Source organism: Artibeus jamaicensis, unplaced genomic scaffold (genome assembly GCF_021234435.1).
Source record: "Artibeus jamaicensis isolate MK-2021 breed Jamaican fruit bat unplaced genomic scaffold, CSHL_Jam_final contig_384, whole genome shotgun sequence".
Classification (NCBI taxonomy): Eukaryota; Metazoa; Chordata; class Mammalia; order Chiroptera; family Phyllostomidae; genus Artibeus; species Artibeus jamaicensis.
Window position 1 is genome coordinate 8613496 of NW_026521810.1, and position 24649 is coordinate 8638144.

General features: G+C 49.5%; 1 protein-coding gene across 2 annotated transcripts in view; it reads right to left on the bottom strand.

Moving 5' to 3' along the window:
• Window positions 1–255: 255 nt before the first annotated feature.
• The window catches only part of CRACDL (CRACD like), a 116031-nt gene continuing 91637 nt past the window's right edge, over window positions 256–24649 (bottom strand). The window contains exons 6-10 of one of the 2 annotated variants that reach the window (XM_037137210.2): window positions 22038–22265; window positions 15560–17216; window positions 2998–3185; window positions 1814–1958; window positions 256–1007 (exon numbers count right to left, since the gene is read on the bottom strand). In XM_037137210.2, coding sequence (XP_036993105.2) covers window positions 868–1007; window positions 1814–1958; window positions 2998–3185; window positions 15560–17216; window positions 22038–22265 — 2358 coding nt within the window. In that variant the 3' untranslated portion in view covers window positions 256–867. Of the gene's footprint in view, window positions 1011–1813; window positions 1959–2997; window positions 3186–15559; window positions 17217–22037; window positions 22266–24649 lie in introns of both variants that reach the window. The other variant, XM_037137209.2, reaches the window with a different exon arrangement.

Below are 24649 nucleotides of genomic sequence, written 5' to 3' on the forward strand. Positions count from 1 at the left end.
AGAACAAAATCTGTATTAGCTTCTCAGTTCTGCAAAATAAACACCACAATTCTATCAGTGGGGGAAACTCGAAGAAAAACACAAATTCCAAAATCAACCCAATTGAGATTTTAAATGAGATCTATATTAAGCAAAACTCCACTTTTCATTAACTCAGTGCCGGAGGACATTCTCTACATATGAGTAGAAATAACTTTTACACATATGACAGAAGCATGTTTGAAACCTTTAATTGAACAGGCAATGTATTGTGCAATGGCTTAGGACACAGATGCCTAGTGGAAAAGTTTAAAAATTAGTTTTGGAAACAGTCTATGAATTGATGTGCCCTGCTGTGTCCCTTCTGCTCCTTTGCAGAGTGAGTATCTCCAGAAAACCTGACTTTTACAGCTTTTCTTGGAAACGGCATCCCCACTGACCGAAAACGTCACGCTCACGAGTGAACACGAGTGGAGGAGACAGGATCCACAAGCAGGACGGGGACCAGACACACAACCTGGTCTTAGGTGGAGGCGCAAACACATGTTCTCTCTGTCCTAGTTATGCATCCATGTTTGGTTTCCTTTTTCTTCCTGGTTGGGGCCCCTTTGATCAAGGGGTTCTGAAAGACTCGCATTTATACCTTTGGGCACAGGGCCTTGTTCCTGGCCCTTCTCAATGGTGTTCTTGTTTTTGGGATCTGCTGGCCCAGACTGTAGCTGTGTGTCTGTCTTCCTTGTTTGCTTGGTTCGTTCTTCCAGAGCCTTGCCCTCCCATAACCTGAAGATAAAAATCACTCTTAAGTTTCAGTTTGTTTGCCTTTAGTGGTACTTTTTCACTAAGTGACTTGTCAAGGTGGTGGACATTTTTTATCAGCACATTGTCAACCTATTTTATAATTTGGGGCATGTCACTCCAAGCTTGAGATTTCTTTCTGGCAAGTTCCATCCAGGAGGGCTGCTCTGCACTGGCATAACTGGCTCTCTTCAGCTGGTGTAATTCCTTCTCCGTCATTACTGCAGACTGAGCTGCTGGGAAGGTGACAAGACAAACAGAAACACAGCAACGAGTTTAAATTTTCACTTAAGCTTCTTGAATTTCTTTAAACTATGCATCAAGGTCTTAACTGTGGTCTCGAATACAAAATCCTTAATGTGCAAAAATTTTAAAAAGATTTAGGCACATAATTTATATGATAAGAAGACTGCCAGGCAGGCTGAAGTACAGTAAGGAGAAACTTCCAAAATAAAACTGCAGAACTCTGGGGACTGGCTGTACAAGTGTGCATATTCTTAATGCTGCTGAGCTGCACCCTTAAAAATGGTTAGGATGGTAAGTTTTGTTATGTGCATTTTGCCATAGTTAAAAAGAAATTTTTAAATTACTGATAAATGCAATGACAGAGATGAATCTACAAACATTATGCTCAGTGAAAGAAGCCAGATACAAAAGAACACATATTTTATGATTCCATTTATAAGAAATGTCTAAGGAAGGTAACTATAGAGAGACAGAAAGTAGATTTGTGGCTGTCTAGAGCTGGGGTGGGGAATAGTGAATGACGTTAGAAGGCACACATGGTTATTTTTTAGGGTTCTAAAACTGGATTGTGACGGGTATACAACTCAGTAAGTATGTATGCACTGCCTATTAATACCCATTGAATTGTACACCTAAAACAGGTGAGTTTCATAGCATGGAAATGATAACTAGAAGCTGTTTTAACAAATCGATGTGTTGAGTAATCTAGAAAAAAAACAAACCAAACCAAACCTGCAAGACCCACCCCAGAAACATATTTCAGAGTGTTTGGGACTATTTGCAGTTTTCATACCCAAGTTCTGATGGGACAAAGAGATCCCTCTTTGCAGCCCCTCCTGGAGGTGGAGCTTGGTCCCCTGCCTTCTGTCCACAGCGGGCTTAGCTGGGGCCATCAGGAAAGACTTGCTGCGGACAAAGTCAGCCTGCTTCATGGGTTCCTATTGAGAAAGGAAAGATACATGTTGCACTGTCACCTGAAGTTCAGATAGGTACAAGCAGAACCCAGGGCAAGAAGCCACCCAAGGTCTCTCTGCCAGCAGAAATCGTGAGGCTGATGCTTTCTTGGGGGAGCTCTGCTCTTGTGCTCTTGCTGATGTCCAGCCTTCAAAACACAGGCAGGTGCTCAGACTAATGTGGGCTTCTCCTGGGCACACACAGGCATCCTGGTTTCTGCCCTGTCCCCTGGCCCCTGGGTTCAGCCCCAGATGTTGGCCAGTGGGGATCCCATTTGAAAGTCAAAATGAATTGCATTTGGAAATACTTTTGAGGTTTTTATGATACTTGGTATAGTCACAGAGGCCCCAAACCTGACCACTGGTTAATATTTGTTTTATAAATTCTCTGAATCTGCAGGTTTTCAGGCAAGGGGACAGGTGAGCTTCAGGTTAGGTTGAAGGGAAGCAGGTCCTACTGCTCTGGCTCGCCTCCCTGGATGGAGGAAACACCCAGTGGATGCACCGTGGTGGCCAGCAGGGAAGACACAAACGCCATGAGTCTCAGCTTGCTTCGAAGCACAGCTGTCTGCGCTTAAAAAAGTTGTTTACAGCCCAGACTGCAAAATGGAACTCTGGGTTCCAGCCCTGCAGTCCTGGGTGGGAAGTAAGGAGCCCTGGCAGGCAACCTGTGCAACAGCAAAAGCGGGGCTGGTTCATCACCGCATAAGGAATCGAGACAGAGCTTTTGATATAGTTGTTGCATCTAACTGAGAAGTTATTTAAACCCTGTTCCATTTCTCCAGATGCTGCGTTGCCTAGGAAGCAGAGAGCAGAGAGCTGTCTCCACCGCCTAAGGGGTCCACCTGCTTCTCTGCCTCCCTAAAAGCCAGCACACCCCACAGGCAGACAGCAACTATCAGCACAGGCCCTGGGCTCTGTAAGGACCATGCAGGGTGTGTGGTCTCATGCGGTCTCAGCCCCCAACCCCAGCTGGCTGCTCTCTCCTGCAGCTACAGAGACAGGAAAGGTTGGCTCTAAGCACCTGGATTCTTTCGGGTGCCTTGGCTGGCTTTCCTATTTCAGACTTCAGGGTCTGGGCCCCACACTTGTCCTCCTGGTGGGGTGGCTGCTCTGGGGCTCCTCGCCACTTTTGTGGAGTGATGGTGATCCAGGGTGGCCCAGGCGGGCCCTCCGCTCCAGGCCCCGTTGCCGTGGGAGGCACACCCTTCTCTGTGGGTAGAGACAAAGGGTGATCAAAACAGTCCTAGTCCCTCCTCAGTCTCACTTTTGCTGCTTCCACACAGAGGACACTGTGTGGGGGCAAGGGTAATGGGGGGGAGTGGGAAGGGGAGAGATGTCTGGGGAGGCCATTGCTTTTCTTTAGGGGGTTTTGTTTTCTCATTTTAAGATTCACCAGGGAAATTATGCTCTTCTAGTCTGAGCCACAAGTGCTTCTATATACACATTTTAGGGCCAACTGCCTCCTATGGGACATTTTCTGGAATGACATAAAAATAAGTGCACAAATAGATAAGATTTCTTTAATATCAAGTTTCTTTAAAACCTCTCGTTTTGGACTAGTACATACTTCCTGATTTGCTTGGAAGTTAGAGGTACATTATTATCCTCCTTTCTTTTAAAAAATTGTAAGCATGTCCTTCATTTGTGAAAATGACACCCAAAATGGCCACAGCTGTCTCCCTCAATGCTCTAGAGAGAACAGGAATGGTGCCTTTAAAACCATAATGTTTTGCTGAGTTCTCTCCCACAGTCACATGCTCATCTTGGGTAGTAAGACTGAGGTGGTCTCCTGTACCCTCCTTTTTAACTTTTCTGTATTTTCATATTTTTCTACAATGAGAAGTTATTACTTGCATCAACAGAAAAAAGAAGCAATTTTATTTTATTTTTTCAAGGAAAACTACAGATGAAATAAATGGCCTCTTGCAGGTTCAAAAGTACGTTCTCGCCAAAGTACGCTAGACTCAAATGCTCCCCCCAGCCTGTCCCTCTGAATATCTGCCTCCACCACACAGAACAAAGACTGGCATCATCTCCATGCATGCGGCTCCCTTGTTATCAATCCCTCATTCACAGACTTTCATACTCTTTTCTTAGTGCCTGGACTTTTCTTAAAAGGTTTAATTCACGTCTCTGATCTCTTCTTCACACTCGGTGAAGTCGCCAGCCCTGCCCTCTGCTCTTCCCTGGCCCAGGATGTGAGGCCATTCTGTCCCCTTCCCAGTGCGTGCTGCTCAGGCGCCTTCACCTCACCACGGGCAGACTGGACAGAAGGATTTGACTACGGGCTGAGACTCATTACCTCAGTCAACAAAATATTCTGAGTAATTTTGTCAAAGCGAAGTATACATAGAAAATTTCTATCCTGGCTTTTAATCTACAGGTAGAACAGTAGCTGTGCAATGCCCAGGCAGCCCCAGCATCTCTGGTGTTGTGGGGGGAGGTTCTGGCTGCCTCTCCAGCCCTCCTGTAGCTCAGCATGGGGTGCCAGACACTCATATTACTCTTCTTATGAGGGCACAAGACATAGCTGTGATGAGTTCCTATGCCATGCAATTGGATTACTTTTTTTGAGCCAAAAAGAGTATTTAAAACTGACTGGGAAAAGTTCTGTGGAACAGGAGACTGCAGTGCTCCTGGGGACTATGGTGAGAGGAGGCCCTAGAACGAGGCTGGGGACCCCGAGGGTGCACCAAGGCCAGGGACTGTGTTCAAGGCTCACGTCTCACTCCTGAGACAAATCATATTCTTCTCCCTTCCAGTCTGCTCATGGGAATGGCAGTCTTGTCAACAAGGCAACTACGTTCAGTGCGGTAAGAGCCGGTGGTTTTCTTTCTTTCCACCAAGAGTGTGCTGGCAGATTTCACTGTGAGCAGAGAAGGGTCACTGCTGCATCGCCCATCTGTGAGGGAGTGTGTGCCCATATGTCTGTGTTCATGGGCAGACCCATGAAGGGAGTACGGGCCACAGCTGGGCCACACCATGTAAGTGCGGGACAAGCTACCTGCGATGGCAGCGTCTGCCAGTGCTGGACCAGGCACACGGCCAGGACCTTTTACCGACCATTTCTCCCTTTTTTGGTTCCACTACTCTTTACCCTGAGTGATTGTCTTCCCTGGTTTTCTACACTCTCCTTTCCCACTTTCTCCTAGTCAGGAGTGCAAGTGGACCAGAGGGACCCTGATAGCCTCTGGACCCTTTCACAGCCCCATGGGGACAGGGCACAGGTGGTAGATAGGGTCCACACACCAGGGGAAAGGGAGAAAAAGACAGCTCCCAACCATGATTCAGAAAGGCCTGAGATTCCACCTGGAGCCTCAGGTAACCTACAGGTACGTCCCTGTCCAGGTGGGCAAAGGCAGAGCAGCTGGGTGATGAGCCATCCTGCTCTGTAGCAGAAGGCCTTAGTGGCCACTCTGCTCTGCACCCCCACACCCTGCACCTGGCCCCCACAGCAGGCAGGGGCAAGGGTTACATGGTGTGTGCAGGTGAAGAGAAAGATAACACAAATTTCAGGGGCCAAAAACCTTTCACTGTGTCAGTTCTACAGCAGGAACACCCAGGGTCAAGGTTCTACCATAAAATAGCTTCTGAGATCAAGCATATCCAAAATGTCATTAATTTCGGATAACATAGATGTAGCACCTGATTAAATAAAAGGAGTTGAAAACACTTTGTTTACCTCCTTCTGCCTCAGTACACAATGCTAACCAAATCTTTTGTATTCAGGAAGAGCTAAATTTAGCCATTCAGAAACCCTTATGCCAAACCATTTCTAGAGACTGAACCACTCCTCTGTGAGAGATGTCTCTTATTGTTTAATTTTGACTTACTGATTGGTGATGGTTCTTTTTTTTCTCTTTTCTCTTTTGGTACCTATTAAAATTCAGCCTTAAGGCAGTATTTCTGTCATTCACAAAAACTCCTGTAATGTCCAGTGGAGGAAGAGATGGTGGGACTCTAATGGTGGTCTACAACCTGCATGGCAGGCAGGACACAACGGTGAGTCTGCAGGCTGGGAGTTGTCAAGAGCTCTGTCTCCTAAGTGAGAGGCATGAGCTGTGCTGTATAAACTGCTGGGATTTCTTGCCCTTTGGCTAAGAAAGTAAAGTAGATGCTCTGCCCTAAGCTAACACAGCAGGACAGCAGGATTCTTGCGCCTCTTTAAACTTAGTACATGCTGCCAGTTTTGAAGCAGCAAGTTTTAAGAACCTTTTTCCTGTCATGAAATGTCTTCCTTGTTTATAAAAGTACTCATGCACATTGTACATACTCAGGGAGCAGATAAATATGCAAAGGAGAATAAGTTTTCTATAAGTCAACAACCAGCAGCACTGTGTTAATACTTTGGCAGACTCCTTCCATTCTATTTCTGTTACGCTGTTATCTTAAAAACACATTGCAACAGCTCATTCCCAGCCCTTCAAAGCATTCTCCATGGAAGGACAGACCCGACTATGCCCTCTGTGATTTCTGATCTGACGTGGGTGCATCATCCACACTAGCTGAAGCCAGAGCGGTGTCTTGGTGCTTTGGTGACGGGGCATCCGCCTGTTTCTGTCCTGCTCCCAGGTCCTCTGCCAGGCCCTGGTTTACCTGGAGCTGACGAGGTGTGTACACAGGCACTAGGGGATCACGGGGCTGGGGAGGGCCTCACCCACACTGAACATTTACAAATGACTTCCTGGGTGAAAGTCCAGGTTGTTTCCTTTAAAGCAATTATTGATCTACTGTCAGTTTTGCCTTATAGAGACAGCTCCTAATCAATATACGCTGGCAGTCTGTAGTGGCCCTTCGAGGGTGCTGCCCAGGGCCAGGCTGTGTGATCTCACCACAGAACCTGGCAGCTTTAGCACTTGTGCAAGCATTTATCTCAAAGCCATGCTGAGTATTTTGAGGCTGAGCCAGGGCTTCTCACAGAGCACGCTCTTGTTTGTAATGATACACAATGGGGCTGTGCTCTAGTTGCACCTCCAGATTAAACTTAGCACTGTTCCTGCCTTTACCAATTCACCAAATACAGTTGGTCCTTGGTGTTTGAAAACTCTGTACTTGGGGGTTTTCCTATTTGCTAAAATGTATTTGAAACTCCCAAATTGGTCCTTGTAATCCTTCATGGTCATTTGCAGACATGCACAGAGCAGTAAGGTTATGTACTGATCAGCTGCTAAAAAGGCCGTGATCAGAGGCTTGCAGGAACCTCACCTTGTATCTCCCCAGGAGCAATGGTTCAGTATCTGCTAAATCAGCATTTGTGATGACATTATAGAGCATAGCTACTGCAAATCAAGGAACTGACTATACTTGATAGGAGCCCACCAGGCCCTGTGGTAGGCACTGAGACCACAGAGAGGAAGGATCATGCTAATCTAACATGTCTGTCCAATGCACCACACACATGCTTTCCTGCAAGAGCAATTATGAATAGTGGGGTCCATGGTCCATGATCTATGATGAGTTCCAGAGCCCACCAGAAGGGGGCATGGGAGGGGCCTCTGGGTACTGGTCTCATTTTTTTTTTTTTATTGGTGTGTTCGGTGTGTGAATCATAAGCGTGCAAAATCAATGCATGAATCACACCTGTATTGAGATGTGTGGGGCTGGTCACATGCAGACATGTGTACTGGCATGCCCCAAGGGTCAGCTGCCTTGACCACGGCTTGACTTCAGGTGCCATGGCCCAGCTCTTAGAATGCCAAGGCTGGCAGATTTCCCAGAGTTCTCCAGCCCAACCCCCACATCTGGCAGCGGAGACTGCGACAGGCTCAGGGGCCCAAAGTTGTGATTGAGGAGCTGGACTGAAAGTCCATTTGCTCAACCACTACTGTCTGTACAACCAGTACAGCCTCTGAGCAGAAGATAATGACCAAAGTCCATCTGAGTACAAAGTTCACTGGTCTCCATTACCTGTCAGGTGATATAATGGGAACTTTTAAGTACACAGGGTTGGAAAGGCACTGTTATTTGAAAATAATTTTGAGCTATAGCAGGCAAAAGAGAAAAAGTAGTGAAACTATTATATTACATGGCCCCCTCTTACAATTCCAAATGTACACCAACACCCGGCCTTGGATTTCTGGGGGAGCCCCAGGGGGAGCTGGAGCCCTACACAAACTGTCTCAAGTGGCCATTGGAGAATGTCATGAGTCCAAGGGATGGTCATCGTCCGCTGACTTGAATTTCCCTACTTTAGTACACCTGAGCCCCTCCCTTACTGCTACATGAACGGGGAAATTTCTCCTGACCAAAGAAATGCCAACAGATAAGGTTTATTTGGTCTTGACTTTCAGAGCAGTACCTTGTTCAAAATGACCCACACAACTCTCTTTGCAATGTAAGGATATATTCAGCCCCATTTCAGAGATAGGAACACAGTGTCTCAGGAAGTACAGGACTCGTTCAGGGATACATGGCTGACATGTAACAGAGGGGCATCGGAACACAGGCTTTTTGATTTCCACTCTTCACCCACTACATTACAACTTTCCTACACACCATTCCCTCTGCATATCACCCATCACTGAGCAGTGAACAACAGTCAGTCAGCCTCGGCACTACTGAGATTTGGGGCTGGGTGATTCTCAGCTGAGGGGCTGCCCTGTGCACTGTGGTGTGTGTGACTGCTACCACCGGAAGGGCATGGCTGCAGGGGGTCTCCCTGGCTCCTCCCATAGCTCACTCACTGCGTACCTTTGGGCAAGTTCTTCTGCTCTCCCATGTATGAAAGGACTGTTGTTGGAAATTAAACTGTAAAGCATTTGACATGACACTTGCACTCAGTAAGTGCTAAATATATACTTTAGCTATTGCTGTCCTTAGGTACCCACTTACCACCCATGTGTGTAAGCCATAGGTAAATCCACTGCAGACCTTAACCATGGGAAGCTGATGTTGGGGATGGACACACGGACAAACAGGTGAAAGTCTTACAATACTCTGACACCAAGGACATATTTAGGAACAGCACAAGCCTGACAGAGTCTCAGAAGAACAGTACTTGCTAATGACAGCTCTGAAGCAGAGGATGATCTAACCAGTGCTGTTCAGCAGAACTTCCAGCAATGGGGGCAGCTGTCTGTGCCACTGCTACTCACACGCCACTTCTGAGCTCTGGACACGCAGCCAATGTGAGAGAGCAACTGAATTTTTTAATTTAATTTAAATCCATTCCTGTTTACATGTAAACTGCAAATGTGTCCTCATCCCAGACCTACTGCATCAGAATCTTCATGTTAACAAGCTCTGTACGTTTATTAAGTGCTGCCCTAGAACAGGTTTCTCAGTGCTAGACACATGTTAAACTCACCTGCGGAGCCTTCCAAGTTTCCAGCCCGAGGGAGCCTTGAGGGAGAGCCCATTGTGTCCCCTTTCTGACCAACACAGAATACCTGTGAACCTGGCTGATGAGCTCTCCTGGAAACCAGCTGGGCTCCCTGCCTTGCATCTGGACATCCACTCCCAGGGCTGCCATGCTGGTGCCCACACAGTCCTCATCTCTGGCCTCTGCTCTCAGGCTTTCTGGTACCTGCCGTCCTCAGCCCTCCTCAGAGGGGCCCCTGTCGGGGGTGCTCACACACTTCTGTCATGAACACACTGGCTGCCCTCTTCCAACCCACTTTTCTCCCACTGTGCCGAGCCCTGGGACAACTGTACAGAAGGCTTCAGTCTCCACACGAGGCTCATGGCTGCCCTAGACAAAGGGCTGAATCCCCACTGAAGTGGCACCAATGCAGCTGGTGGATGGCGGGGGGCATTGCTGATCTACACCCTAGGAGGCGGGCTGCACCCTGCAGGAACTGGCTGTGGGCCCACAGGTTCTAGACAGAACAGAGCATGGCTCCACCCTGGTCTCTGACAGCCCCCTGCCCAAGGTAGGAACTGGAAGATTTGCGGCAGCTTCCTGGTCACTCTCAGGTTCTAGCAGTTACTGTGGTCACTGTAGAACTGCACGTAGCCTTTGGGCCAAGTCAGCTTTAAATCTCCTGTCCCCACTGTGCAGGTGTCCGAGCTGGGCTGGGGACTCCCTTCCCCAGGTCTAATAGGTCTCGGCAGGAGGGGAGGTGGCAGAGGACAGGCAGGGGTCTCGGTGGACTTTGTCCTGCCTGGGCCAAGCAAAGTCTGAAACTTCAGGATTCCCCTCCACCACTGTGCTTCTGCGGCTGTGACTCAGTGTTTCCCCAGCTCCTTTTCCCTGGTGGCCTTTGCCCTCTCCATGAGGCAGGGCTCAGGGAGCACAGACTGGCTGTGTGGCCCCTGGTGGTGGATAGTCCAGCTCTCTAAGAAGTACCAGTGAGGCCTCCCCTCCTTCCCCTGCAGAGAGCATGAGGGAGGTTCCCCGGTGCTGCCCCACTGAGCTGGGGCCTCACAGAACTGCAGCTGAGCTCTCAGACTGTTTTGAAAATCCCCTTTTTTCCTCTTCCCTCTCAGGACCCATGTGTGTTCTCAGGGTGGTGGTGGGTGGTGGTTCATGACTCCCCACAACAGTCCACACACACACTCTCTACATACTGGGGCCTTGGTCGGAACCAGTACCAGGAGAATTCCACTCCTACACATGTTCTATGTGGCCTGGAGGATGATATCTTGGTACATCTTAGGAAAAGGGGGCTGGACTGTATGAAACTGTATTACATTAAAAAGCTTTTGCTGCCTATTACTAATCTCATTTGACAAAGGAGGATGTTGAGACTCACAGGTTAAGAAACATACCAGATCAGAATCTCACATCACCTGGAAGTGGACCTGGGAGTAAAATCTCTAAACCCAGGCTCTACCATCTCACTACCCCGGCCCCTGCCCTGCTGGCTTCCCTCCCTGTCATTGCACCTGGTCGTCAGAGCACAGTCAAGGACCACCCACCAGAGGACAGGCCTCCCAGGCACAGGTCCTTGGCAGAGAAAACAAACCCTGCTAGTTTCAGGGAGCTCAAATTCAGGGGCAAGGTGCAGTGTGCTCAGAGATAGCAAGGTTGTGTGCAGCATGCAGAGGGGAGCTTGTGGCAGGGGTGGGGCTGGAGACACAGAGGGAATGAAGTTGTGGCAGGTAAACTCAGGAAGGCAGAACTGTTGACTCTGACCCAAATCTCAAATGCCTTAGATACCTTACCTCAGAGTTTAAATTTTGTTCTACATACAACACAAAATACCGCTGAGAGTTTTTTAAAAGAGGAAGCTCCACGTTAGACCCATGACTTGGGAAGAGGCTGAGACGAGACAGCTGGGGGAGGAGGTGCTGTAGAAGTCAGGTTAAAGGTGGTGAAGGCTGACATGGGGACAGAGCTGAGGAGGACAAAGACATTTAGTATTAGGATGACCAGGACTTTCCGACCAAGGTGTAAAACACAGCTAACCATCTGCATCCATCAGACTGAAAAACAACTTGAGAGATGGACAACATTTGGTGCTATCCATCTATTTAAATGCTGAGTGATGACTGTTGAGATGAGAGGGCAGAGAAAGAGTCTCTGTCCTGCTCAGAGAAGTGTGATCCAGGCTCAGCTTTGTGGAGGGTCATCAGAAGTTAGTTTTCTGTTAATTTAAAACTGCACATGCTCTGTGAACCAGAAAACCCAGTGTTAAGCATCAATCCTAGAGAAAGGATCAGGTGAACAGAGATGAAATGGACAGGCGTGGTCATCTCTAGTGCCCTCATCCCCCCGCCGCCAGCAGCAGCCCTTCGTCTGCTGCCATGTGCTCTCTGCATTCGGTCCCGGTTTTAAACTCTATCCATGGGAGGGCCCAAGTGGAGTGTGTTTACTCCGCCTCCAGCAGAAGTGCAAGTCCCTTTTTATGTCATTGTTTAAGGAGAATTACAAGGCAATTTTTCCTATAATTTTTTGGCCTTTTAGTATACCCCATGTTAAAATATTTTTAATGACTCTGAGGTCTCTGGCTTCTGTACCTGGATAGATGGGGGTACTGAGAAGAGCAATGGTCTGGGGTGGGTGAGGGGTTGATACACTGAATTATGAATGTTGAGATGTCAACTCGGGGTCGTCCACAGATGGTTAGGGGCTGGCTGCTGTGGCCGCAAGAGTCAAGGGAAGAGCGGACGTCAGGAAACAGATGGGAATCCATGACGTGTCATGTCCTGTAAGGGGCGGCAGGGAGACATTTGTGGTTTGAGGAGCACAGCAAAGATGGGGAACGGAGGCCAGAGGGTTGACTACACTTGCTCAGGAAGGGACTGTGAAGGAAAGGATAAGGTAGAAAGAAAGGGAGGTGTGAACAAGGTTGGTTTTCTTTAAGAATTCAAGACATATGAATATATTTTTAGAATGATACCAAAAATATCCATCCCCCTTGTACTCCACTCAAACGAACCTCAATACATTGAAATGACTTCATTAAGTGACAGTCTCTTTGAGTTCATTTCCTCTGGAAAATGTCTCTGCCATCCTAAGACAAGATGGGCATCTAACACTCCCCCATGACACCCAGCTGCCACCTGCCTCCTCCAGGAGGGCCAGGTCCTTGTGCTTTCCTTTGGGGGTGGCACTGTGCTGTGCACGTGGCAGGGGTGTGTGAAATTTCTGTTGAAAGAACAAATGCATGAAGGAGTGAGCCTGAGAATTTAGAAAAAGAGGGTCAGAAACCTGACCGTGTCCCCATGTCACCTGTCCAGGCTAGATGGAATGGGCTGGACCGGAGGCTGAGGCTGCTTATCAAATAAGGCCCCAGGTGGGGGTGGCAATCCAGCTACTGTCCAGAGCATCTACCATGTGACCACAACTATGTAGAAAATAAATTACACACACACACACACACACACATACACAAGACTAGACGGAAATCCAACAGGGATAACGCCTAGAGAGTGGACTCATGAGTGATTATTTTTTCTACACACTTTCCGTATTTTGCCATTTTTCTACAAGAGAATCTCCGACTGCTTTGTTCTCATTTTAATCCTGTGCACGGGAAGCTGTAATTTACACTCTGGACTGAGCTAGCCCAACAGGAGGACGGGCAACATCCTGCACATGTGAACAAGTCTGATGACCCCAGGCCACCTGCCTGCCAGTCACAGACAGGTGTCCTGTGGTAGATGAGCACAAAGATGGCACTGGGCTTGTAGTCGCCACCTCAGAATGGCCCTGTGAGGCCCAGTCCACTTGGCAAGCTGGGCTCCTCTGTTTATTGCAACTGCAATTGAATTCTCCCAGCTGCCTTTGCTGAGGAGTTTTGCAGGCCTTCAGAGAAGGAAGATGGGAGGGGGGGGAGAGAAAGAGTAAGCAGGAGTGCTGGGGGCATAAAGCAGCTTTAGTCCCTGAGGCAGAACTGTGTACCTGTCTGGGACACCTCGGTGCCTGACTTGATGATCTGTACCCCTGGTAAAGGGATGGGGGAGGTGGCAGCCCATTGGGAGCTCTGGGTAAAGTGCCTGCCCCTACAAGATAATTAGAACTTTCTGGAAAACTGAGCAATAATGTTATTAAATTTTCCTGATTTGTATGTTTTATACAAACTAAATTGCCTTCAGCTAATTTGCAAGGGATGAAGATGACAGTAACAGTAATAATAACGAGCTAAACCTCAAGCAGATCCAATGTCTGGGAATGGCATTGAGGCGGCTTTACTGGCGGGGGCCAGCAGCACAGACCCCGGGACCCTGCTCTGGTCTGCATGAGGCAGCCTTGCACCCCAAGGTTCTGGGGGACCAGGCAGTAGCCACAGCCTGTTCTAGCACTTGTCCCTCAAATGCCACCCTCTTTGGGAGGGTCAGTTCCCAAAAGATTGTGGGTAGTTCTTTCCCTCCTCTTTGCACTGAAATGAAAATCACCATCGGTGCCCATAACCTAGATTCTTTCACTCTGGAATTCATCGAAATTGGTTATCTCTGTGGCTCAAAGAATGTTAATACACATAGATGGAAAAGACAATTCTCTTCTATTTAAGCCAGGCTGTTAGTAAATAAATACTATATTGCACTTTATAAAAAGCCCAGGGCCTCTAACTGCTGACCCACCCAGGCATTTGACAGTGAACAGAGCCCAACTACGACGGTACAGGAAGTTATGGGTGTTTAACGTGCCAAGCACAGCTCTCTGAAGCTTCCTCCCCAGCTCCTACCACAAACATGAGCATGTTGCTTTTACGTCTACTCATGCAGCAAACCTCTGAGGGCCATTTTCAGTCTTGGGTCATGAAGGTAGATGGTGTTGATGTCTGGGTTTTATCTGCACAGAGCAAGTCCCCTCCTTCCTCCCTGTTTCAATCAAAGGCTTTTGAATCGCTGCAGGACAGCCTCAGTAACCTTGCTGGAAATTGGCAGAATGGATACTCAGCTATGGCTTGGACCTCCCCCAGATCCCTCACTGATTGCCCTGATGCAGTGGCGGCAGCAACATCAAAATATCCTAATGGAGCCAGGGAGCAGGAGAGGAAGGCCACACTCGCTCTTTGGGGGCGTTTTGTTTTCCTGGCCCTTCTCCCTGGCACTGCCTGCTCCTTGGGTGTCACCTCTGGACCTCAAAGCACTTTGTACACTGCACTCTTACCAACTTCCAAAGAAGAGGGAGACAAAAAAGGTTAGAATGGTTTTGAACCTGTCTTCAGCTTGCTTTGTGCGAGCTATTTTCTTCTTCCTATGTGTGTTCTCATCCTGCTTTCAGGGTGCGGGGCCCTTAGGAGAATAATTTGGGTTCTATTTTCTTTTGTCTTGCAACGCAGTGCTTAAGTGGGGTCCTGGACTTAGAATAACCTGAATGAAAGTTTTTTTTTTTTAAATAAAATTTACCATGAAAAATTACCCATCCCCCACGCCAGGTCCTCATCAAAAATGCACGCGACTGCTTTGTGCAGCTCCGTTCTCCAGCACACTGACTTCCACTGATGAGAGAAACAACCAACCAAAGACTCTCCAGCTCCACTGCAAACACCCATTTCCAACAGACTGTTCATTCATCTGAAACACTGTAACTGAAAAGTCATCTTGTATTCTGCCCCCACCCTCACACTGTCTCCCTTCTGGGACAGGAAGCTAACCGATGCCCACCCTCCGAGGGCTCACGCTTGACAAAGGCTGTGACTCCAATACACAGGGTGCTTCCTGTATGACACTGGGCCCTGAGAACCTAATTACTAAACTGGGGAAACACTTCCTTGGGGTTAAAGGTCAGGACACTAAGTGACAAGAGGAGCCCAATGCTTCCTTTACAACCAAGAAGAGCATAGGCCCTGGCAAAGCCTCCACCAACCAGAGCACCTGTTCCCAGATTCTGGGCCTCACCGACCTGCCAAGGTAAACAGTGGAAGCAGCACGTGAGTGCTCTACAGAGGGGCCCACGTCCTCTTAGGAAAAAATGCCCTGCAAAATGGGTGTGGGCAATTTCTTGACTTACACAAAATCCTGGCATTTGTTGCCCCTTCTCTAATCTCCACTCCTAAGTCTTAATCAAACACATGAGTGGTACCATAAGAAATTTTGACTTTTTCTTCCAATTCTTCTACAATAGGGTTTTCACCCAAGTGTTTACATATTTGGTAGATGTCCAGCAAGTTATTCCCACTAATGTGATTTCCCACTGCCCCACCCTTTCCAAACATGCTCAGGCCAGCCCACTACGGGCCTGGAGCTCTTACCAGCTTCCCGGTGGGGCAACCTTTTTTCCACTGTCCGACTCTCCTTTCTGGGGCCCGGGGGTGGCACGGCCTTCTCCAGCTCTCCGGGGCTGACATCAGGGGACCAAGGCGGGTAGGGGAGGGTAAGGGCCTGCAGAAGCGGCTTCCTGGGCAGGGGTGGCTTGGAGCCCAGCTGCTCAGATGACCGGGCCTTCCCCTTTCCCTGGTCATTGGGGGACCTGGCTCCCCGAATACTGGGGGCCAGCCCCATATGACACTTGTCATCTTTCGAGAACAGAGTTGGTCCTCCTTTTTCTAGCCTGACCTCAGCACTATACCTCTTGATTCCTTTCACTTCTGGCAAGGACACATCTCTGTGTTTGAAAGAGAGAGATGTGGACCGGAGCTTGATGGGGAAGGGGCTTCTGTCCTCACGTGTGAGTGGCTCCTGGGCAGCAGGGCAGGGGTCTCTTGCGACCGATGTGGTCAGCACATCCTGGGGGTTCCACTCTGGCCCAGCCTGGCTGGCCACCCTGTTCCCTGAGTCCTGAGAGCCACACTCAGCTGGTGAAGGCAGCTCCTGAGGGTCCAGTTTTTGGTTCTGGCACTCTGGAAGCACCTGGAGGTCATCGAGGGCGGCCTCGCTCCTCCAGGCCAGGCTGCTCCTCAGTAGGGGCAGCCGGATAGTGGAAGGGACAGCAGTGGGGCCCACAGGACCAGGGTGCCCCAGCCGTCCTCTGTGGCCTGTGCGTGGCCATGCCCGGCCAGAGGACACAGAGAACTTCTTCACGCCCCGTGGCTCGCTACCTCCCCTCCCCATTTTATGCTCCGGTGCCTCCTTTTCAGGCCCCCTCTGTGGGGACTCGGCTTGTTCGGCCACAGGGGAGTCTTGGGGGGTGGCTTCTTTGTCCAGGGCACAGGGGGTGGGCTCCTCTAAAGAGGACTCTGAGGTGGGTGGGGTCAGGGACACACTGAGGCTCCTGCTTGCTACCAGCGCCTTGTGCTTTAAGCAGCTCTTGGGGGCTGGGAGGCTTGGGGCGTGGTCCTCAGAACATTCTGTCTCCGCTGCCTCTGGAATGGGCACCGCCAGTGTCAGCTCCGCCTCCCTCTGTGCATCGTGGTCTGGCCCGTCTAGACCAGGGGGCGTCTCTAAGACGATAGTGGGGTTGGTCCCAGGAGGTGTCGTGTCTTCCTCAGGGACGTGGGGCGATAACAAAGTCTCGGCATCTCCAGAAACACAGACCACCTCATCAGCTATGTCCTCAGGTAGCGGACATGTGCTTTTAAGGGACAGCTCCTCCCTCTGACTTCTGCCATTGGGCCCAGGGTACAGGGAGCCTTCTGCCAGCAGGGGAAACTCCAAGCAGGGGGCTGGGCCGGACACAGGCTCCGCGACCTCCGGGGTAGCTGGGCGGCTGGACGTGTCCCCAGGAGAGCTCTCTTCCTCAGCACTGGCACTGAGGGCCAGGCAGTGCTGCAGGCGTGCCCGTCTGGCACGGGTCCCCCCGGGTGGCAGCATGGCGGCTGGTCCCCTGGGCTCAGGGCCTCTATCCAGGACCACACCCTGCTGCCCAGCACTGGGTTCCTCCCCGGAGCTGAGCGTGAGTAGTGGCTTCTCATCTGATTCCTCCTCCTCGGGGGTGCAGGTCAGGTCACTCAGGGATTCAGACTGTGCCCGCTAGGAGAGATGAGAGGACAAAGACAGCACCACACACTGATCAGAAAACCTGCAACTGGCCCACTTTGTTTGAGGCATCATATGGTTTAAAGGCAGCAGTTGTCTCAAAAGCCGGCACCTGAGTGGACACTCACATCCAGTTGCCTTTTTCTAGTCCCTCCCTTACTGGTCTATTTTGGATCGTTGGCTCACAAGCTCAGGCTTCAGCAGGACAGTGGCAGTTATGCCCTCAAAATCAATGTGGCCTAAGGCTCCCGTGGCTGAGCCCCAAAACTGGTGGACCGTGCTCTACAGAGCAAAGCAAAGGAAAGGGGACCAAGACCAGGTGGAGGTCGCTGTGTGTTTTGTGCTCTATACTCATTACTTCATTTCCTCCTCCATTCATCCCAGTGAGAAAAGGACTGTTACCCCCCAGGGAGCTCAGACAGGTCCACACCTTGGTCGAGGACCAGCTGATGACCCCAGTGGAACGCTGGCACCCCGCAGCCCTGGGCGCCCTCAGAGATGACCTCCTCCTCAATGCTCTCTCCACAGGCCCGCACTCTCATAGCAGGGCAGACTGGTTTGCCTGAAACGTGATTCCCATCGTGTCAAACAGGACTAACAGTAAACCAAAGTTTATGGGATAAAGTGAGCCCTTTTCTTTTCATCTAAATTTAGTCCTATAGTCTCTGCTCTGGTTTCCCTGGCTCCCTACTCCAGCCGAGCTCCCCCTGTAGGGTCTGAGCAACTTGCTCATACCTCCACGGTTCTCTGCATCAGCGGCCCCCAACCTTTTTGGCACCAGGAATTGGTTTCATGGAGAACAATTTTTCCACAGACCGGGGGTGGAGGATGGTTTGGGGGTGATTCAAGCACACTGCGTTCAAGCTCACCTCCTGCTGTGTGCCCCATTCCCAACAGGCCGTGGAACAGTACTGGTCCGTGCTCCAGGGGTTGGGGACCCCTGCTCTACAGTAACCCCCAAGACTGTCTAAAATGCCACTCCGACAGAAAGCCTTCCTTGCTTCTTCCTTGAGGCTTATGAATCTCCCCTCTCTCATTAAACCCTAAAACTGTCTTGTGGCATTTTTTTTAGATTTAATCAACTTCCTCCTTACCATGCACAAAATCAGTTCCTGCTCTCTTAGGAAGCAAAGGAAATCAAGGGAATCATGAAGCATTCAAAAGCCATACATGAAAATGACCCAAAGGCAGAGGGTGTTGAGACCGATCTTTGTAAAAAGCTCATGACATTGGGCTGGAAAGTTACCCAGGCTCTTGCACAAACACAGTGCTTTCCTCCCCCTTTTAGGAAACACTCCAGGTATGTTTGCAACAGGGTTTTGTTGTTTGTTGATGTTTTTTTAACATTTTCCAGCCAGCATCTCCTTGCTAAAAGAACACAGGATAACTGGAATGTTTGAACAATAATACCTAAACTACTCTTGCCAAGATGCACGATCCTATTTTTCTGGGTCTAAAAAGAAGATGTGTAAGGAAATCTACAGGAGAAGTTTCAAAAGCTGCAGCTACAAAGGCATTACTGGCCTTTTGCTGTTACAGAAAATCACTGATATTGAAACCCTTTTTAGGATGTGGGCCACATTTTTTTTAATGCTTAGAACCCATTCTAAGTCCATACAGAACAGAGGAGCAGGCCCCACGTGGGTCCACCCCAACCTGAGCCACTGGCAGCTCTGAGGAGGTTCCAGTGGAGGGGCAGGCAGGGAAAAGGCTGGCATGGAATACGGGCTCTGGGGGATGGACTTGGACGCTGAGCAGAGGCTTTGCAGGGAAGAAAGAGGCCTCAGCTCACCTGGACTCTCTGGCTAGGTACAGCAGCAAGGATGGGTTCACCCACTCCACCTCCACCAGCTCCCTGTCACTTCCTCCTCAGGGCTCTCCTGAGAAGGTGGAAGTGGAGGACCACTGCTCAGCCTGCACCCAGATGGGGACTATCCTGGCTGCCTATTCTACTCATCAACCTCCTCTCACCAAAAAGAGCCTTGGGGGCAGCATCCACACAATCTCCAAGCAGGATACATTGCTGATGAGCAGTGCTGGGGTGAAGGGAGGCTCCAGTCTCTGTCTGAGACCTGAGACTTAAGGCTGGACACTCTGCCAGCAATGTAACCTTAATCTAGTCATGTGACCATGCTGCTTCTGGTAGAATTCCTGACAGTCGCTCCTCCCGGAACTGCCTGGGTTGGGATGAGGGCTGACCGGTGTGGTGACGTTAGAAAAACACGTATAGGTTTTCCACCTCTGTGCACACAGGGACAGTTCCGTGCAGCATGGTAAGATGCCAAGATAACAGCCTGAGCTAATCTTTCCAGACCTCTGCTTTGCATGGGGGCAGATAGATTCAACCAAATGCACACGTGAATGTGTCTTTAAAACTTGAAATAAATATTACAGTCTTGATAGCCAAGGATTATTTTTTTAACTATGCAAGATTGGGCTCTTAAGGTGAGGAAAGCCCTTTTGCTCTCTTCTAGAACTCCAAAAGAGTCAAAGCCTGGGTGATGGGGAGGACCGTTTGCCCCACTGATAAGGGAGCTGGAGATGCCTGGCTGGGCATGGATGGCTGTTCTGCCCAAACGGAGGAAGGAACTTGAGCAGCAGGAGGAAGAGAATAAAGTAGAGGACTCCACAGGTGACTGACTGAGTCTGGGCTAGGCATGGGTGGGTGACAGAAAAAGAAATCCCGGCTATTGTGGGGGATCATAAAAGCAGAGGAAACTTGGACCTCAGTGAACCTCCACAGACATTCTGGGGTCAGGAGGGCAGCAGAGGGGTCAGTGTGGTGGCTTGTCCCTACATGCAGAGCAGGATGGGAGCATCAGAAAGCACTGTGGTCCCCAAGAGGGGCCAGGTTAGCGAGAAGGTCCTCCTGATCAGAGGGTGAAGGAGGCTGAGGACACTGAAGAACAGAAGCCTCCACCTGAGGACCAAACAGGGACACTGGTGACCACTAGCCAGATAACTGCCCAGTCAGAAAAATATGAATGCCTCCGAATACTTATCAATGCTGCTTCCTAGCACGGAGGGGAGGGAAAGACATGGAAATGACAGTTTAAATGAAGGAAAGATTGTGTTTACCTAAACTGTCTGAGAAAATCAAACATTTTATTATTCTAAAAAACATGGTTCGAGAGCTAAGTCAAGTTCAAAAGTGAAGAAGAAGAAGTATAGTTCTTCTTCCCCAAAGGGCAGGAAGAAGGGATGCTGCACTTCCCCCTGAAGCAGGGGCCGGGTCTCCCCCTGCCTGGCTGTGGCTGGGGGAGGCAATATCTGTCAGGTAACAGACATCCTGTGAGAGTAAGACCCACACGTGAGGGCCAGAGGGAGGTGGCTTTGTCCCTGCCCTGTGGTTGTACTCAGCACAAGGACAGGCAGGTCAGGACCTTTAACTGTAAATGTCCTAGATATATGCAAGCATTTGTATACATCCCCTAGTCCTCAGCTTGCATGAGGGCACACTGCCCTGGAGATAACCATAGCTTGCTTCTTTCTCTAGCTTTAGTCTCCTCAAAAGTCAACCTTTTAAAATTCATGTCAAGCCTTCTAGTACATTCCACATGTCCAAAGGAAAATCTGCTCTCTCTGGGAGTCCCTGACATCCTGAGTGACCCCATGCCACTGTCTCCGGTGAAGCACCTAGCTTGTCCTCGGTATGCTATCAACACCCCACAGTCCTGTCTCAAGGGATGATGGGAGAGAACTGTGGTCTGTGAGGATCTCTTTCTCAGTACTGTACACTCTGTGGCCAGGCTGGCCCACATCCTGCTTCTCAGCTCCTCTAGGAGTGAGGCAGTGTGGGTACCACCAAGCAGGGGAAAGGTACCAACCCTATGTTGACCAGGAATTCCCTGGCACCATGAAGCCAAAGTACTGCACGAGTGAGTCCTTGGCTCCCACAACTGTGAGATGACCGCTGTCCCAGGCAGCGCAAAGAAGGCTCTGTCCTTACAGGTGCACATTCCCGTGCTCCTCAGCAGGTGTCCCTTCTAGTGGTTCAGCTTCTTCTGTCATTCACTCACCCCTTTGTTTATTCATTCAACAAATATTTAATGGATATCAGCTCTGTGACTAGCCTGGCTCCAGGTCCTGGAAGTAGAGCTAGAACAAGGTCTCAGGGAAGACTGGCAATAAGCAAGTGAGCACACATATTTCCAAAGGTCACATCTGTGTGTGGCAAGTGCTATGAAGGAAGTGAACATGCTGGTGAGAAGCTGGGCCTGCTTTCCACAGGATGGTCAGGTGAGCCTCAGTAGAGAGAGGACTTCTAGCTGAGACCCCCAAGGCTGAGGAGAAGTCACCAGGAGAACAGCATCTTGAGGAGGAAATCAGCAGGAACAAGGCTCGAGGCCCCAGACAGCTTAGAGAGCTCAAGAAGCAGGGAGGAGGCAGAACATGTTGAGTGAGAGAGGGTGAGAGGAAGTCTGAGAGGCAGGGAGGGCCTGGGCATGCCAGGCCTAGACTGTGGACTCCACAATGAATGCAGTGGGGAGGCAATGGACCCAGAGCACACAGCAGGTTCCTGATAAGTGTTGTGGAAGGAAGGAAGGAAGGAAGGAAGGAAGGAAGGAAGGAAGGAAGGAAGGAAGGAAGGAAGGAAGGAAGGAAGGAAGGAAGGAAGGAAGGAAGGAAGGAAGGAAGGAAGGAAGGAAGGAAGGATGGATTTATGCAGAGGAGAGACATATCTAATTTATGTTGAAAAGACAAACAACTCTACCTCATGCAGCAGGTCTATGGGGCCAAGAATGTCACTCAGAGGGGGCACTTAACCCTGAGAGGAGAGAGGGGGTGGGAGGGGTGGGGGAGAAACACAATTACCGAAGACAGGCGCCTCATTTTGCTTGACCGCTGGTTGCGGGGCTTAACCAGGAGCTTGTGCTTAGCCGCAGAATTGTCCAGGCAGGAGGAGAATTCTGGGGGGTGACTGAAATCAGCCACAGGTGCCACACTGCTGTTCAAGGTCCGGGGAAGGATGGGGACATCACTCGTGTGCCTGGAGGAGACCTGCTCTGGAGAGGGCGGCCGGGACGAGGAAACCAAAGAGACCTTCACGAGACAAGGAGCAAACAGCAAGTATTAATTCTTGATATGAATGGGTACAGCAAACAACACTTCAACTCTCTCCTCTTCCTGTGCCCTGCCTTCCAATTAAAGGACGTGTTTTATATCAAGTCTTAACAGGGAGGGTCCAAGGGGAAAGGGCTGGGAGGCGTAAGTGCCAGGTCATGCAGAGAACCTGTGTCCCAGGCACCCTCAGCAGGATCACTGCCTTCACCCTCCCACAGCTGCTGGCATCAGTGCTTCAGGTAAGAGCTAGCTTCTTTGATGACACAGACCAGCTTGATTTCTCCAAGGGCAGAGCCAGGCTTGGTCCTGTCTCTGGAAGCGGAAAGCGTGCCCCAGCGACGTGATTTATAGGGCTGGGCACAGGACGCACCGAGCCCACTACTCGGCAGTCCATCAGCGAAGCTGTGGTAGTCCATTCTAGAAGGTTTCTGGATCCTTATGCATTTATTTGGCCGTTACCATCTGTTAAGTTACAGTATTTTACTGGTTGATACCACAGAAGACAGCAATTGACAGCCCAGAACAGCCAGGGAGTCTGGCTGTCACATGCAAGAATAATAGCAACACCCTAAGGGCCCTGCCCACTGACCTTGGCAAGCTCCTCCATCGAGTGAGGTCCAAGTGGGTCAACCGCAAAGACATTTGACAGCATAAAGTAACAGACAGGGCACCCACTGAACACCATGACAAATTCACGTCTCTGAATTTGTTCACATCCAGGTGATGGGTGAGGTGTAGAGAATCTGGGAGGTACTGGTTTTAGTTACAACCCTGCCACCTACAAACTGTCTATTGTAACATGGTGCTCCATATTAGTGTCAGCTTATATAATTTCTCCAATGTTACTTTCCAACTTTTTTATTGTAGTAAAATACACATGAAATTTAGCATCCTAACCATTTTTTAAATCCTCACCAAGAATATCTTTTTCTGAATTGAGAGAGAGAGGAAGCAGGGGATAGAGGGAGGGGGAGGCAGAGAGAGAGAGAGAGAGAGAAACATTGATGTGAGATAGGTTGCCTCCCGTATGTGCTCTGACTGGAAATTGAACCCTTAACCCTTTGCTGTATGGTGGGAGGGGTGTGCGTGGGATGCTCCAACCAGCTGAGCCATCTGGCCAGGGCTAGCATCTGAACCATTTTTAGGTGTGTAGTACAGTGGCATTAAATACATTCATATTATTGTACAAGCATCACACCATCCTTTTCCAGAACTTTTCCTCCTGTAAAACTGAAACCCTGTGCCCCTTAAACACTAACTCCCCATTTCCCATTCCCCCAGCCCTTTGCACCCACAGTTCTTTGTTTGCATGCATGTGACCTCTCTCAGTAACTCACATAAGTGGACTCAGACAGTTTTGCCCTTTTGTGAAGGGCTTAGCTCACTCAGAATGAGGTTCTGGAGGTTCGCCCATGCTGCAGCGTGTGTCCGGGCTTCCTCCCTTCGTGTGCACTGGCCGCGCTTTGTTTATTCAAGCATTGTTGATGGACACTTGTGTTGCTTCCAAATTTTAGCTATTGTGAATAATGCTACTGTGAATGTGGGTGTGCAAATATTGTTCCAAGCGCTTGCCTTCAATTCTCTTGGGTATTTACCCAGAAGTCGAATTGATGAATCACAGTGTCTCATGGAACGTCCATACTGTTTTCCATGGTGGCCACAGTTTTACTTTGCCAACATTAGTGCCCTGGGATTCCAATTTGTCCACGTTCTCACCGAAACTTTTTTTTATATTAGCCATCATAATGGGTGGTGTGGTGTCAAGTTTACATTTTAACTTAAGCCCGTAATTCTATGTATCTCACAATGATTTAGTAAAAAACAGTCTCCTGAGGAAGGAGGTGGAGAACAGTGCCCAGGGCACGGGTCCACCTTGCTGACCCCTGGAGCCCCATGCCGAGCCTCTGCTAATCCGGGGCTGGCGGGGCAGAAGGAAGACAGCGCTGAGTGTCTGAGGCAAGGACCACCTTGCAAGGGCACTGCTTTTCCCCTGTTCACATAAAGGTCCCTTACATCTTCTAAGGCAAGTATGAAGTATATTTCTGTCAGATGGAAAAAGACAATTACTAAGACGAGGGAAAGGCATTATAAGTGGACATAATCAGCCCTGATCGGTGTGGTTCAGTTGGTTGGGCATTGTCTTGCAAAGAGAAAGTTTGATTCGCCAGTTTGATTCTTGGTTAGAGCACATGCCTGGGTTGTAGGAGGAGTCCCCGGTCTGGGCATGTGCAAGGAACAACAGACCAATGTTTCTCTCTCACATTGATGTTTCTCTCCCTCTCTTCCTCCCTCCCTTACCCTCTCTCTAAAAGTAAATAAATAAAATCTTTTAAAATAAATGGACATAATCAATTTTAGTTCTC